At 36.1% G+C, this 16,198-nt stretch overlaps 4 protein-coding genes across 5 annotated transcripts; all 4 read right to left on the bottom strand.

Moving 5' to 3' along the window:
* Positions 1–1,382: 1,382 nt before the first annotated feature.
* Positions 1,383–5,584, bottom strand: LOC106356730 (protein ENHANCED DISEASE RESISTANCE 2-like). Its single transcript, XM_013796452.3, has 16 exons — positions 5,414–5,584; positions 5,167–5,323; positions 4,914–4,988; positions 4,775–4,828; positions 4,619–4,684; positions 4,362–4,548; positions 4,236–4,282; positions 4,050–4,150; positions 3,748–3,908; positions 3,601–3,672; positions 3,062–3,501; positions 2,770–2,997; positions 2,511–2,663; positions 2,174–2,413; positions 1,987–2,088; positions 1,383–1,893 (listed from the first exon to the last, which is right to left on the bottom strand). The coding sequence occupies exons 2-16, from the start codon at positions 5,317–5,319 to the stop codon at positions 1,804–1,806; spliced, it is 2,169 nt and encodes a 722-aa protein (XP_013651906.2). The 5' UTR covers positions 5,320–5,323; positions 5,414–5,584; the 3' UTR covers positions 1,383–1,803.
* Positions 5,414–8,753, bottom strand: LOC106356728 (myosin-binding protein 7-like). Of its 2 annotated transcripts, none has more exons than XM_048737016.1 (4): positions 8,459–8,753; positions 7,116–8,343; positions 6,980–7,026; positions 5,414–6,887 (listed from the first exon to the last, which is right to left on the bottom strand). In XM_048737016.1, the coding sequence occupies exons 2-4, from the start codon at positions 8,235–8,237 to the stop codon at positions 6,785–6,787; spliced, it is 1,272 nt and encodes a 423-aa protein (XP_048592973.1). In that variant the 5' UTR covers positions 8,238–8,343; positions 8,459–8,753; the 3' UTR covers positions 5,414–6,784. The 2 variants fall into 2 exon arrangements, with proteins under 2 accessions (XP_048592973.1, XP_048592972.1); XM_048737015.1 differs by having other exon boundaries at positions 8,491–8,750.
* Positions 8,754–11,481: 2,728 nt separating this feature from the next.
* On the bottom strand, positions 11,482–13,160 carry LOC106390527 (probable arabinose 5-phosphate isomerase). Its single transcript, XM_048737014.1, has 3 exons — positions 12,440–13,160; positions 11,902–12,125; positions 11,482–11,824 (listed from the first exon to the last, which is right to left on the bottom strand). The coding sequence occupies exons 1-3, from the start codon at positions 13,100–13,102 to the stop codon at positions 11,668–11,670; spliced, it is 1,044 nt and encodes a 347-aa protein (XP_048592971.1). The 5' UTR covers positions 13,103–13,160; the 3' UTR covers positions 11,482–11,667.
* An 815-nt stretch (positions 13,161–13,975) lies between these two features.
* BNAC06G15360D lies at positions 13,976–15,537 on the bottom strand. The gene is made up of 2 exons (XM_013848233.3): positions 14,805–15,537; positions 13,976–14,387 (listed from the first exon to the last, which is right to left on the bottom strand). The coding sequence occupies exon 1, from the start codon at positions 15,380–15,382 to the stop codon at positions 14,810–14,812; it is 573 nt and encodes a 190-aa protein (XP_013703687.2). The 5' UTR covers positions 15,383–15,537; the 3' UTR covers positions 13,976–14,387; positions 14,805–14,809.
* Positions 15,538–16,198: the final 661 nt, after the last annotated feature.

Below are 16,198 nucleotides of genomic sequence, written 5' to 3'. Positions count from 1 at the left end.
CGGATATATTAAAAATTTTACTAAACACAATCGACCAATTTGTGATAGTTCCAAATGTTGTGATTCTTTCGGACACCAATTATATATCCACCTGTTCATATCTTATTTATGTGATTCCATACCAAATTTAGGTTTTAGTCTCTCGCAACCACATCTTTTTGCTAACTTTACACGCAAATTTTTGAACCATTAGTAAGTCTGTAAAATGTAGAGTTGTCGGTCGTCGTTGTTCTAAGTTATTACTCTTAATTCAGCTGGCATGTTTACCAGTCAGGTGAAACGAATTATAATATTTTTACTATGTTTGCTAGTTACTATTTATTACTCCATTTTTGTTACTTTCAGTTATTCCGGTGTTTCCCATTCATACTCTTAGTGTAAATGGTAGATCTTCATACGTAATATATTAAAACGGGTTCCACCTGGATACGATGAAATGATGATTGACAGATATATCAACAAATAGCACTTTATAGAAAATATTACAAGATGAAATTTATTCAAAAGTTTCTTTACTTCTAAGAAAATAAATATAAAATAGTGTTTGAAGCGGCAAAGAAAAATAAGATAAAAACTGTAAAAACAGAAGAATAGTTAGAGAGGTGTCGGTGCCGACTGCCGACAGATGAGCCGGATGAGCTTGTGACCCACTGAAATAGACACCTTCGCTTTCGTAGGCACGCAACGATACTCAACCCCACACCGTTGATATTCATTCATCATACTCACTCTACATATGTCGTCCCATAATTCCAGTTAGATTGCCTTTAGAAAAAAAAAAATTCCAGTTAGATTTTTCTTTCTTTCTAATTAGATACTTATCAAAACTGAGAAATAAATGAATATGTGTCTCCACTCTTTACGTTGACATTTATGATTCAAACGAATCCACAATCTTAGAACAAGCTAAATTAAACAATATTTTTAGTAAGTAATAAATTAGGTTATAACCTTTGCTATAGCATGGGGCTAATAACTGTTAGATAATTTTATGATATATTTATTTTAATAAAAAATATTGTAAAAATTGCGATGATGTAAAGTTAATCTGTTTGACACTAATAATAATATATGTATATATATTGATTTTTTGTTTTTAATATTTTTTATATAATTATAGTAACTAATTTGTGAGAGTTAAAAATTGTCGTTTTTTTGGTAAACATGTTAAGTAAAAAACATTGTAGTTCATCTATTTAATCTGCCTTACATTAATTGTTAAAATATCGTAGTTCATGAATATAAATCCGTCTTTCATTAGTTTAAATTCCTTTTTAATATTTTAATTGAAATGGCATAATCTATTTTGATTTGACACATCGAAGTTTTAGTAGAATTCTAGCTAAATTAAACGATATAGGAACACTTATCAATTGTCTTTGTTGCTTGTGATTGAATGCAAATCAGTAAGGATTTGGAGTTTCTTGTGAGAGAGAGGAGCTGTTGATTGTTGCGCAAGTAACTCTTTCCTCTGAGTTTTTATATTGCAAAACACTGAACTGTGGCGCTATTGTGGGATCTTATTATTTTTTTGTTTTTTTTGGTCAAATGGGATGTTATTCTTTTCAACAAGTTTATTAATCCAATGTTCGACAGATAACACAGAGAACCAGACTAGGTTCTTTCTTTCTTTCTAGACCTTAGTTTGACACTTAGACTGTATAAACGAGTTCACGTAATAAAGAATGGTAAAAGAAACACAGTAGGCAAAAAAAAAAACACAGTAAAAACACAGCTTTTACAAAGTAACAAAAAATCGATACATCCCTTGCTCCTGCATTATTGTTTATTCTTCGGGATGTCTCATCTTTCTTGTACAGATTTTGAAACATCGAGATAATTGAGCCGACAAGTCCCTAGTAGCAGTTCTGGTAGTTCATTTTCTGTATTTGCCTGCATAATACGTGTTAAAACATCAAAAATTATTACCATAATACAAAATCTTACAATTCAAAAAATTTAAGGGCATGGTTAGCTTTGCTTTACCTGTATCAGAAAAGCCATTTCTATAACCAAGTTGGTAAGATACCCAAGAACAAGATTGGTTACACCTCTTGCAACAGTTGAAGACCCAACATCAACATCAAGCTGAGAAAGAAACAAAGCTCAAAAACATTATATGATTTTGTTAGCAGAGATAACATGTAACATAAATTTTGATTTTATCTTTTACCTCCAAGTAATTCTTTCCGCGGGTGTAACGAACTTCAAGTGCCTGACCCACCAAGCAAGCCTTCTTGCCAACACTTTGTTTCACAATCCATGAACCTTTGGAGATGTGAGGGATGAGTTTAAAGCGCGAGTTGCGATAAGCGTCATCACCATTGACAAAACTCTCTAACAAAGGATGCTCTTCTAATGGAGTTTTCAGCATATAGTACAATGCTAGACTGTACATAGCTGAACCAGGGACCTGATTTATACACGTTTGATATCAATTAGTGTCTCTTAACTATGAATAAAATCAATGAATCTTTAGAATAATATATAGAAGCTTATCTCAAAGTTACCTGCATGTTTACAATGAAGAAAAACTCTGGACCGTCCTTAGCTGCATATTCTTGAACTAGACCGCCTATTCGTCCACCAAGATTATCTTCTCTCTTATCAGAACTTATCCAGTCTGCTCCAATCATTTGCATCAATGTGTCATTTGCCTTCACCTATAGTTTAAGTAGTACCAGCAGCATCATTATCATATGTGTTGAATTACATTTAACAAAATTTCAAGGACACAAACATATTTGTGTATCTAGAAAACAGTGTAACCTTTTGTCGGTCTTTTAGATAATTTTCTCCACGAATTAAGAATGTAGATGGATCTGCCGTAGCCCAACTACAAGGCATAGTAAAATTTGGGTCTTTCTGAAGAGTGGCTCCATAGAAGAATGTGCTCTTATCATCCATACCGACCTCTTGTAAATCCATATAGCCTTTCTTATTATTGGCTAAATCTTGAAGTTTCTTTACAATACCAGCTGGTGATGGTATCTTGAGCTGAAACACATACAACTTTCAGATTTACCTTGACCAACACGCAAAACAACTAGAAATGATTTACCTGAGAGTGTCCTTGTGAAAAGGGAGAGTTATCAATTAAGCTATCGAACTCGGAGGGCTCAGGAACGTCGAAAAATTCATCAGAAACATCATTCAAGTCCATCAAACTGTGGCGTGCTGAAGAAGGTTTCTCCATTTCATCAGCCTTCACAAGCTCTAGATCAACCCTTTTGGCTTCTGTTATAAGGGGTCTAATGTTGACCTTGGACAAGCAGGGTTTGGTTTCTAAGAACTCCCCTGAGACGAACTCAGCGAAGCCCTGTCCTTGTTTCGCTTTGAACATTTCACGTAACGCAGCAAGTCTCTCAACAACACGGATGGTTATGGATCTTGAAGAAGACGGCCTCATGTATAAGTTCCAGCTTCTCCAATCAATGGCTACCATATGCTTTACTAGTGATTGTTTCCCTTTGCTTACCGGAGTCACCACGTAGCCACCACCTACGTTCAGAATGCAAAAACGCATAAATAAAGGATTATGAAATCAACTTTTAACTTTTAACGCAAAACCATATTAGAATGTGAGGTAATAAACTTTACTTTTGACACAAGCACGAACATAACCCCTCCTTGGTGGGCACTTCTTGTGATAAACAGAGTGGCAAAGTATCACTGTGATATTCAAGGTTAAGAAATTTATAAACCTGGAGACTCAAAGGATTGAAAAGCTCAAGAATTGTATCTAACCATAGGTTCCATCTTCTTCCCTTCTCCAGTAGCGTCTCAGCAATAAGTCTCTTCGATTCATACCCCAGGGCAACCAATCACTGTATAACTGGACATTGATTATATCTGTGTGTCCATCAAGATGCTCCACCACGCTGCCTTTGTAGAAACAAAAGTCCCATCTACAATAACCCCAAGTCAAAAACCAGATTAATCTCTAAACCTAGATAGAAAGAAAGTAAGGGTTTCTTGCGTTTCAAGGCATGTATAATACTAGACCACTGTGGTTGGTTAACCTCACAAAACAAAGTTATAGAGCTTACTCTGATCTCAAAGGATCCAGAGACATTAGTGTATTGAAGATATCTTCTGAAGTACCATCAATGACTCCAACTGCCATTACTGCAGGGTGATCATCCCAATGCTGCAAGAGGTTTCAGTAAAAGAAACTAAAGTTAAGAAACCAATTATGATTCACAACTGCAGTAATGAACAAAAATAAACATTACCTTTCCTCGTGAATCCCAGTCTTTAGCTTCTTTAAAAAGGCGTAAACCTGAAAACTCAAAAGATCGGCAAGGCCAACGGTTTCTTGAGTCACAAGTCAGTTACAAAAGATAATTGTCTTTTCTTACCGTTTTGGCATCCAAAAATTTTCCATGGAGAAGGAGCAATGACATCAAGTGCTATTGTTTCAACATTCAGTGATGAGTAATTTGTCCAATCTACTGAAACTTTGCGGCGTGTCCTCTTGGATAGATCAAGCTTCACAAGTCCTTTCTCAGCATGAGATACAAATTCACAATCCGGAAAAGGAAACCCCTAAAAATATAAATCAACTCTTTTAGTCTTAAATCTTATAATGTATATAATGTACTAAAAATTAAAGAACCTTTTGTGAAGCATCTTGTAATGATCTGATCCATTTGGCTGCTTCTTCAGGACTACTTGCTCCCAGCTGTTCAGAGTTAAAAAACCTAACTGATTATTATAACAAAAAGAAGCATAAAAAACATGAGATATACAGAAAATTGCCTTCCAAACAAACCTTCAATTGATCCAAATGATTTGAAGTGTTGTAAAGTGTAAATATGAATAGGATCTGAAACAACACATGACAAATACTTATAAAGTGTAAAAATTAGAGTTTTGCAGCTTTATTACTATCGGTATCCAAAACTTGGTACCTTTCTATGGAAACTCTCTCTTCCATTGTCAGTAACCCTAATACAACAGTCTAGGGATGCTCTTCTGTCAGGCTCCTATACAGAAAAAGAAAAAACAATAAGAACATGAAGATATCCCATGTTCATCCGTTTATTCAACATCACTTGTTCATGTCAGTATCTTGAATCTACACGTAAATCTCTCAATATACTAATTGAGGTTGTTGAACATAACACATAAACAAAGTGAGGAAATGAAAAAAAAAATACAAACCTCATTGTGATCTGATGGTACTGATCTAAAGCTTTTAAGGTTGTTGTCGAGAAGAAGAAAATATCGTTTACGAGAGAATTGAAGACCAAACCGGTTATGTCGGATGGTGTAAAGCCAACCTTCCATTCTTCCGTCGGTTTGAGACATTTCCATTTTTCTACAAAAACTTGTTCTTAGTTTTGCATTTCATAAAACAATTCAAATTATTACAAAAAAAAATAAAAATCACCAGGAATGATTTATTTACCACTTGAAATGCTTCTTCTCCGTAAACGATTCGATATAACAAAACTTGTTGTGCCTCAAATGCTTAACTTGAAGCGATTCTCTGATTCCGCCTCAGCGAAACAGAGAACCGAAAGTGGTATTGAAAGATCAGTTAGTTGCAAAGGAAGTTTTATTTATTTATTTTGTTATGTTCTTTCTTTTCTTTTTGCTGTTTTATTTCGTTTTGGATATAAACTTTTTTTTAATTTTGATGGTTTAAAATTGCTTGCTATTTATGAGAAGCAAAATGATTGGCAATGTTTAAATTCTATAATTAGCTTATTTTATTTGTCTGCCGTTCGTTTTGCCGATTCCGGAAGTCCTTAAATCGTAAGGTGAATGACTGACAAGTGAGGAGAAACAAATGCCCAACACATTCCACAACTAAAACTAAGACAAAGAAAGACACACAATGGATGCATTCATTTGATATGTTGAACTGATTTGTATTAATTGAAAAGTCCGCTTTTTAAATGTGAATTTTAGAAAAGTCACTCAAAAATCTAGTTATTAAACTTGTTAATTCACAGGGTATTTTGAAATCTAATGTTATTGAAAATATTTTAATTTGTCAGTTTTAGAGTATGTCTAGAAATATTAGTGTTTCTAGAAATCTTATGTTATTGAAAATATTTTAACTTGTGTTCTAAAGTATTTTGGTGGAATTTTTAATTAAAATACTAAAATAAGTTCTAAATGATTTTCTAGAATGATTTAACAGAAAATAATTAAATTATTATAATAATTTAATTTCCAATTCTAAATTCTAGATCGTATTCGTTTTAGTCTTTGAGACAATTGATTTGCTGTTGCTTAATCAAGTGATATAGAGCATCAAATCTTGGAATAATTTTGCACAGGGAGACCACTCCTCTTCAAGCTCCAAGTTGTGTTTTTTTCTGCAACTTCGTTTGGATTTTCTTAAACATGTTAGGCTGAGAGATACAGAATCATTCATAACCTTGGCCAGGTTTGCGCACCATTGTTTCACCAGAGGTACAGGAGAAACAAAATATTATGCGCCTGCCCTCTGTTTAGATCAGGCCATCTAAAGAGCTTGAAGTATTGCAACAACTCTTAACACAGTCTCCCTCGTGATCTGTATATGCCTTGAATCCTCTCTTTTCATACAATAGTAGATGAGTTTTTTTTGTCTAAAGACTTATGTTATGATCTTTCCTTGAGAAGAAGTAACATCCAAAAACAAAGAGGGAAATAATCAACTTTGGATTAATATATTCAACAAGAATCTGAACCATCCATACATGTATTTGATTGCATGTCTTGCAATAAAGAAAATATACATTCAATTTGCACTAACTATGCCAAGAGAGAGAAAAGAATGGATAATCTAGACATGTGAACTAGTTAAACAACTCCATCTCCTAGTTCGAGATCCCTCGCCTAGAATCATTAGCATCCCCATATTATTTGCTGACAAATTGTACACATACCTGCATTGCATTATAACTGCATTCATCAGAAAGCAGTAAAACCAAAAAAATAAAAATAATAACCAAGTGTTTTAACAGGCTAATCTTCTTACTTGTTTTGCTTGGCTTTCCTTCTCCAAGAAACAAAAGACACAATCCACTAAGACACACACAAGAACGAAGGGAAACTCAGATATCAATTTTCATGCTGTGACCGTTTTACATATGAGAGATTATGATTGTTTTTACCTTGAAGACCGTTACTACACAGAATGCTTTGAAAGATGGCATTTTGCTAACCAGGTTTCGCCTCTTTGTTGTGACAGTTTCCTTTGATAGATGCTGTGCTATCTCTTTCAGCAACACCAACTGAGCTTTGTCTGTTCGCATAGATACAATGGTATGTCTCAATGACTCCCTGTCAGCCTCAAGTGCTTGAAGCCTTGTGTAAAGCTTCTCAATATCCGGCTCGTTAACTCCATGCTGAGTCATAACCACCGGTTCTTGGTACCTCGGAGAGTTCCAATGATCACCTTTCAACTTCTCCTTGCTAATCTTACTAGGCTCATTATCAATCTTAACTTCAGAGACTCCCACGTGAACTGAGTCAATGGTATAAACTCTATCACTACTACAAGACATAGGAGAGTCTGCAGAAAATGTCCCTTTTATTTCTTTAGCAGCTTCTAAAGGAGAGTTTGGATCATAATATGGCCATCTTGGAGACTGACCAACCATCACCTTCTCCACAACCTCAACATCACCATCTGGCCCGCTCGGATTCTCATCATCCACACTACATTTCAAAGTGTATTCACACGGGTAAGCTTCAAAACCAAGAACCTGATCTTGCATCTCTGCTTCAGTTATCCCACAGCTCAGCAAGCTATCCTTATAAGCTTCAACCTCATAAGACAAGGCCTCAATAGCTTGATCTTTCTCATACAACAACTCCTCCAGAACCTTAAGCTTTTCTTGGTCATGAGTCATCTTCTCCTCAGCAAACCCTTTGAATTGCCGAGCTTCCATCTGTATCTCAGCCTTCTCTCTCTGCAGCCTAAGTATCATCGACATTGTCTCGTTAGCTGCTGAAGCAGCAGCGTTTCTCTCCTCTTCAAGCTCCAAGTGAAGATCTTTCACTATCTTCCTCTGGCTAGAAAGATCCTCAAGTAGAGCAGCACATTGGTTCTCAACTAGTAACCTTGCGGTTGAAGATGAATCAGAAGAGCGTCGTGACAACAACAACATAAGGTTCCCTTCTTCGTTGAACTTTCTTTTCACCGTTCTAGTACATGCCCCAAGGGAATAATCACAAACAAAGTCACAGCATTTCACAACGTCTCTTGGAGGAAAACTCTGTTCAGAATCCATGGCTCTAGACACATATAGACAAGCTAAGTACGTTCCCAAAAGCCCTGATCTAATAAAAGGAGGAACCTTTAACAACTTTGCCGTTAACAAACTGCGAGAAAAGTTTCTGCATAGCCAAAACAGAGAAGATAAGTGATAGATTCTCAAAACCCAGAAGAAGGTATATCATTAAGAAAAAAAGCTCGAGAATTTATTTATATATATATGTAATCTTCTTTAACCTCAACACGAAACTTAAGGTGGGTGCAGCTACCTATTCACAAATATCTCTCCTTCCGGGAAAAAGAAAAAGAGACACTTTCATTCTGTTTCCTGGGAAAAAAACAGAGGAAAATGTTAGAAACAGAGGAGATCTCAGAAACAGAGCCTCTGTTTCTGTTACAGAGGGAGAAGATGCAAAAGAAAGTTTTTTTAATTTGTGTTTGATTCTTCATCTTCTGAATCGGAGCGGGTTTCATAATTCTTCTTGGGTTATGTGCTATCATGATAAAGTTTGGCCCTTTTTGGGGGAAAAAGCAAAATAATTAAATAAAAATGTTGTCTAACGACAAAAATCTGTTAAATGCAATGTTTTGTGATTTGTAATTACTAATTAGAGATAAAATTAGCGAAGGGTGGGGAAAAGATCCGAAAGTTGATAAATAGATTTGTACATGAGCTTAGATGTTTTGTCATAAAAAAAAGGTTAAGACTTGTAAAGTTAAAATCATAATTAAGGTTTGAGTTAGAACTTATAACTATACCTTGCGAAGATTTGATTTACGATCAAACTGAAAAACGTTTACCACATGTACTGATTCGTCCCGTGACTCCCATCTACTGCAGCTGAACAAAAACATAAACTCAAAATTCAATGAAAGTTCTACCTGTCTCTTGCCATGTGCAAGAAGTCCATTTGCACAGGGTCTAATTTTTTTTGCAATTTTTAATTAGAATTTGTAGTAGTTTTTTTAGAAATTTAGGGCCTTTTGCAGAATTGTTTTAGATGCTCTTAGTGCTGTCTTAAAAAATTTAATGACCTTAGGGAAAATATAAAATAAAAATTTTTTATAAGTTTTTTCTCAATTTTTATTTATTCCATTTCCATGAACTAAATAAAAAATTGTGGTATTCCAAAAAAAAAAATTAAAAATGAGTTTTTGAGTATAGACTAGATTTTGTTAATAGAAAAATTGAGAATGGTGTAAGTTAATTTTTTGTTCTTATTGTATTTAAATTATATTTAGTTAATCATAGATCTTTTTATTATAATTTCACCAACTAATTAATATTTAACAAACAAAAATAGATCTTTTTAATTAGTAAAATAACATTAAAAATTTTGGACCTATGGACTCATGACAATTGTACATGTTGCCATGGATTAGAGCCGGCTCTGGATGCTCTTATATAATGAAAATTTGCATGGGGGTAGCAGCTTGGTTATTATCGTTTTCTTGATATAGATTTATCATCAAACACTTGCACCAAAAAGAGAGATGATTTTATCATCAAATGTCAGTAAATTTGTTAGATCACTTAGATGAGATCACTCATTTATCTTTATCTTTTTAAAGAGATCACAATGCGTATTTGGCTTACAAGGAATTTTGTGTCTCTTTAAATTTTAGTTGTGGAATAAATTAGAGATGGTTGTACATGTAACACGTGGTTATTGATCAATAAATGGAAGTAATGAAGTTTTTAAAAAAATGAAAAGGACCACTTTTTTGTCAGATTTAACACAAAGAAGGGGGAATGAAAATTAATGTATTTACTGGAAGTTTTAAACCCTTCATTAATATTAAATGTTTTGGTCATAATACTAAACAAAATCTAAAGTACATAAACGAAAGCTAATCCTACATACAGTTTACAAGCACAAATATATTAAAAGAAATTTTGAATCCACCATAGTTTGAACTGGTTCGAATCACATCAGCAGATTCCACTTGGAATTTGCTCAAATGCTTTAAGAATTTAACGAGAAATTCGCTTAACTGGTTCCGAATATGACACTAGACTTCGCAAAATTTGCTCTAATGTGTTTCAAAGCTATGTGGAATGTCCACTCAAAAGTCTGAAAGCTATATTTTATCAAAAGTTGATATTTGTTTATGTTAGTTAAGTTTTTGTTAAATATTTTCTTGTGTCAAAAGTTGCATACAGGTTATGGGTGAATAGAGAAACCATCACCCCCATATATGAAGGTAGTCTTTTTGTTGTCTACCATATATACAATTGTCTCGTATAACTTCTGTCTTATCTGAACCTAACACTTGCAGCGTCCCTGGCATATGTAACACCTCAATCATTCGGTAAAGACCCACACCTTTTCATAAGAACATAATTTCTTAAAAGATCTTATTACCAAGTATGTTTTTTACTTCTACTGTATGATCGTAAGGCCGATGGAATCATGGTCGCTCACTCGCTCTAACGATTATATCGTTTCGTCATTATTCAATTTATATTATCAGCATATTTGGTATACCTATCACAAAATGCTGAAAAGGTTATATCAGTTGTAAACTTATCGCCATGTCTAAATCATACTATCATATTGCACTAATTTATTATGATATTTTTGGGGACAAAATCCAATATACTCCTGGGATTGGTGTCATGAAACTCGCTCATTGTTTTGGGTGTGGTTAATCTTTTGGGGATAGTCTTTACATTGTTGGTTCCTGAATCTAAAGGCAAGTCTCTCGAGGACATGTCTGGTGAGAACGAGAACAATGATGAAAACAGCATTAGTAGCAACAACAACAAAAATAGCAAGGTATGAACAACTGCATAGAGACTCTAAAATATTTGTGTTATTTATTACTTGTATCTTTATTAACTCTACTTCTCTAGATTTTATCTTTACTAGCAGCTCAAGTTATTCTTTATTCAACAAAAAAAAAGTTAGTATTTATTCATATTTCTCCATTGATCGTCAAATGCAATAGGATCTGATTCTTTTACATATCTGTGTCGGTTAAGTTTTTGGTATTATTCATTGTAACAAATGAGGGTGGAGAGTTGATGGAAAGCAATTACGAAGAAATTTTGGTTCTTGGTGTTCATAGAAACAAATATCAAACAGTAACACTAATCAAAATGGTGTATACAGTGGTTGTCATCAGTTAGGAATGTATTGGTACGCAAGTTAAGCCATAAACAGTGACTGCATTGTCTTTGTTTCTTCAGCTATTTTTTGTATAACCTGCAACCACAGGATGAGTACAAAGGAGAGCTTAAAGAGATGAGAGGACAATAATATAAGAATATTCTTATACTCTATACATATTTTACGTAAACGTTTAAGAGAGTACATTACATGGGAGTGTACTAATAGGCACAATACAATCATTCACTAGCTGTGAATATCAGCAACAATACACCAACGTAAAAAGAATGAACTTATGTGTAGAAAACTCGGATATACGAGGCAGCTTCGTATTCAGAGACCAGCTGAAACCAAACCATGCAATGTTACAATTCCAATCAAGGTGTTGTCTTCATTAACCACCGGTAGAAACTGTACAGGCGATGGCGGTGACTCCATCTTCTTCATGGCTTCAACAGCCATTGTTTCCGGTCCAATCGTCCTCGGCTTCCTGTTTTCAAAACAATAGGCGCAACGTAAGATCTCAACACACGCCAACATTTTATACGGTCTAAAGCAGTCTCTAACCTGTTGCACATTTCTCCAACGCAGAGTTTGAAGATTGCTTCTCCACTTGCTTTAAGAGTCCTGCGAAGATCTCCATCTGTGAATGTACCGATCAAGCGATGATGTTCATCAACCACAAGCAAACACCCACATCCTTTGCTGGTTAGCTCAACTAACTGATCCATTATCAAGTCTCCTTCTTTACAAACCGGAAGCTCTTCTTTCTTCTTCATTACATCCTTTACCTGCAACAAATGGCCAATAATAGATTCACACCCAACTCTATAGCCTACAGGTTCTTAAATAGGCATGGGGCATGGGCGGGTTTAATTACTACAATTTCCGAAATATTTATAAAATATCTAGATTATCTTAAACTTATATTTAAAATTAATAGGTTTAATTACGGATAATTATTTTGGTTTGGACAATATCCGATAACCAAAGTACTTACCCCTTTGAGTATTTAATTTTAAAACCCGGTTTAGATCGGATCGGATTCCGGTTTAGTTACAAACCGGCCAGGCCTATTCTAAAGCTAATCATGTCGATATCAAACCTTGAAAATCAAGCTCTTGCCGATCCTACCGGCGGGATGATTAGCGCCATACTCCTCCTTCGTTAGATTCCTAGCCGCCATGAGCGCAACCGCAATGGTATCCCCAAACACCATCTGGATCGCCGTAGACGTCACCGGAGCGAGATTAAACGGACACAACTCCCTCTGTAACGGCAAATGCACATTCATATCGCAAACTCCAGCGAGGGGATTCCCAGGGACGGAGGTGAGAGACACCAAGAAGGCTCCCCTAGCCTTAGCGCAGGGGACGAGACGGAGCAGCTCCTCGGTGGAGCCGGACTTGCTGAAGAGGACGAGAACGTCGCGGGAGGAGAGAGCGCCGATGTCGCCGTGAAGCGCGTCGAGAGGGGAGAGGAAGGAGGAGCGGAAGCTGAGGGAGATGAGGGTCTGGGAGATTTTGTTGGCGACGAAGGCGGATTTGCCGACGCCGGTGAAGAAGACGGTGCCGGAGGTGGAGAGGAGGACGCGGGAGAAGTCGAGGGTTTGGGAGAGGTCGAGGTGTTTGAAGAAGTAGTTGAGGAGATCTTGCTGGCATTTGAAGAGGGCGAGGAGGTTGTCTTTGGAGATTTCTTGGTGGTGGTGATGTTCGTTGCCGTGATTGGCGGAGGAGAAGTCGAGATGTGGCGGTGGCAGAGATCCCATTGTATCTCTGTTAGATTGATCTGAGAGAGAGAGAGAGATCTTTTGCTTTGAAGAGAGATCTTAAAAAAAAAAGCAGAGGGTGCATTAATGGAGACGGAGGGGCGAAACGGTAAATTGATTACTCCCTGCGATTTTTTTCGTGGTGATTGAGTGAGTTTTGAGAGGCGTCGGTGATTGGATTATTAGAGGTAAAATTAGCGTTTTTACATTCTTTTTTGGTCAAAACGAAAATATGGTTAGTCATTAATATTCAAATAAAATTTGATGCAATTTTATTGTGTCGATTATATGTTGAAGTCCTTTTTGTTTCATCGAATGCGTTTAAATTTAATCCTTGTTGCCCTGTTCGTTTCTTCGACGCTGACTCCGACGGTTACGTTAAAAAATCAAGTATTTAATGATAGAAACACACAGCACCTATAAAATACGATTCACTGATTTTCAGTCACTGCGGCAACTACTAGCCAATATAACGGATGCGGAATAAAACAGCGTCATCAGAATCGAAGTTTCTGCGTCTCAGGCAATATATTAACCATTATTTTGAGTTTTCTGCGTCTCCAACTTTGTTATTTTTGTCTCCATCACATAGCATTTTGTTGACGCAACCGCCGAACACGGCGTCTATAGAACGAATATGGCTACTAGTTTTTCCCTAAGAAAAAAAATAGTAATCCTAAAAATGCATGTGAAACTGTTAGGAATAGAAAGGATGAAAACCAGATTTATCTGATCTCTCCACCTATATATTCAGTATGTTTTTCGAGACAATTGATGAAACAGACAAATATGGAACCAAAATTTAGTGGAAATATATCTACTGAATATTGGATCAAATGGATAGTCATTTAGACGGTAAGGTTAAGCTAAGTATAAACAATCTCAAATCAGTTTGAAACAGATCTCAACTAAGATCAAATCACATGTAATGTGTTCTGATGAAAAACAAGCATTTTTAATCTGTGTAGAATCTATAGATTGAAATCTAATAACATGTGCTAGATAGAATTATAGGTACATAAACAAAGCTTTGAAACATGAGTGTTGTAAGTGAGAAAAGTAACATAAGTGTCATTGATTGTGTCAGGCCTTGTCTACGATAGTATCACCCTCCTAAACATCTTCTACAAATCTATGAATCTTGGGTGGTCTTTGATAATCTCCTGTATAATAAAAAGAACTGAGAAACTAAAAGTCACTGTTTAAAATCTTCCTTGAGAATAACACGGAAATAGAGGGAGTTTCCATCTCCATCATCGAGTGAGTAACTAATCATCAAGCTCATCTGCATAAATACATTAACAAAATTCTAGTTACAGCTTTTCAAAAAAAATAAGAGAACAGACATGAGATACTAAATGGGTAGAAAAGAGAGATGGATTCCAAGATATCTATAACCTCAAAGTAGACACAACACCTTTACAGAGGCAAGCACACACAAAACCAAGAAAAGAAGGAAAGAACTAAAACCATCAGGGACAAAACAAGTAAGATTTATATTTGACAACTTCTCTTCGGTCAAACGAAGTTAACATTAGAGTGCTCATGATAAGGCAAAAAAAGACCAAACCATCTTCAGAATCACGTTTCCAATCTAAAACGTGCAAGACAATCTTAAAGAAACTTACAACCACACTGAGGTTATGATCATAAGTTAGCTAAAACGTGAGCAGAGAGCCAGCCAGAGAGTGATAAAACATACCATCATCATCCAGAGGTGCCGGGTCGGTTCCCGCTAGATCTCGGTCGACCCAAGTATTCTGGATCGGATCGAATATACCCGCCCGATTTGGGTCGGCCGGTGTGTCCATACCCGGAATACCCCTGCCGCGGCTGTTGCTGTTCCTGGTGAGGCAATCCCAGAATCGAAGAAGAAGCGAGTCCAGGTTTCTCGTCTTTCCGAACAAACCCTGGCCTAAGATGCGGAGGGACAAACCGGTCAGGCTTCGGGGAAACGGACAACGGAGCCGGAGCAGCTACGGTTTTATCCGGTTCCGAGGTCCGAGCTGGAAACGAAAGCGAGGAACCAGGTCCGGTGTGACCTAAGGGACGGAGAGAGATCTGATTCGGATCTGGATCAGAGATGGGTTGATCCGGAGTCTTCGGAGGAGGTGTAGTGACGGAAGATTTGAGGGGCTTCGGGGAAGGTTTGGTGAGGACGAGCATGCGGCCATTGGAACGAGCAACAGAGGAATAAGAAGCAGGGGAGGAAGAAGATGGATCCTTTTGGAGGATGTGGCTGTAGTTAATGGTAGTGTGTTTGTTGTTGGGTCTTGCCATTCAACCTTCTTCTCTGTTTAGATTTTTAAAAAAGTTTCTCTTTTTAGATTCTAAAATTACAAAGGAAGACGAAGAAACGAATCTATGTTCTGTTTTTCGTTCTCTCTTTTGTCTACCTCCGCCTGTTACTTTATCTGTCTTTTCGGAATTTAAATAAAAAGATTTAAGATTATATAATTGTACTTTAATGATTGCGAAGGAGGAGAAAGATAAAAGGGAGACGCAAGTGATGGTCATTATTATTAGCCACATGACACGTTTCCATTTTTCAGATAATATTATTATCTAAAATATACTGATGTGTAAAATTTGATGTGATCTACGTTGTGAATGGATGATAGTTACTTTGTTATTACGTGTCATTAAGCTAGAAACATTCAATATGAATTTCAAACATGTAACAGAAACTAGAATGCTATCATACATCCAACCAGATCAATAAATTAAGATCCAGAGTTTCTTACCGTATAAAAAAGTGACAGTTTCTACAGCATAAGATCCTAAAAGCTTCACCATACGCAGTACCACTATTAAATACCTTCCATCACTGCGAGAGAGACGGTGTTGAAACAACACACAGCTTGAACACCATTCAGTACTATATGTATACATAAATCTAGGTTCATTAGACCATGTGCAATGGACTAGTTGAAATATTTATTCAAATGTTGAATGATTACAATGTTAGTGTTGAAAAAAAAGAAAAAAGTATGTGGATTAACTTTAGTTGAATAGATTCGACTGATTGAAAACTTGTTGTGAAATCCACAAAAAGATATGGATCAATTAAACTCAATCATAATTCATCATTTCTCG

The sequence above is a fragment of the Brassica napus genome, chromosome A7 (assembly GCF_020379485.1).
Source record: "Brassica napus cultivar Da-Ae chromosome A7, Da-Ae, whole genome shotgun sequence".
NCBI classification, from domain to species: Eukaryota; Viridiplantae; Streptophyta; class Magnoliopsida; order Brassicales; family Brassicaceae; genus Brassica; species Brassica napus.
The sequence above is the reverse complement of the archived record's forward strand: the minus strand, read 5'-3'. Positions and strand labels throughout refer to the sequence as shown.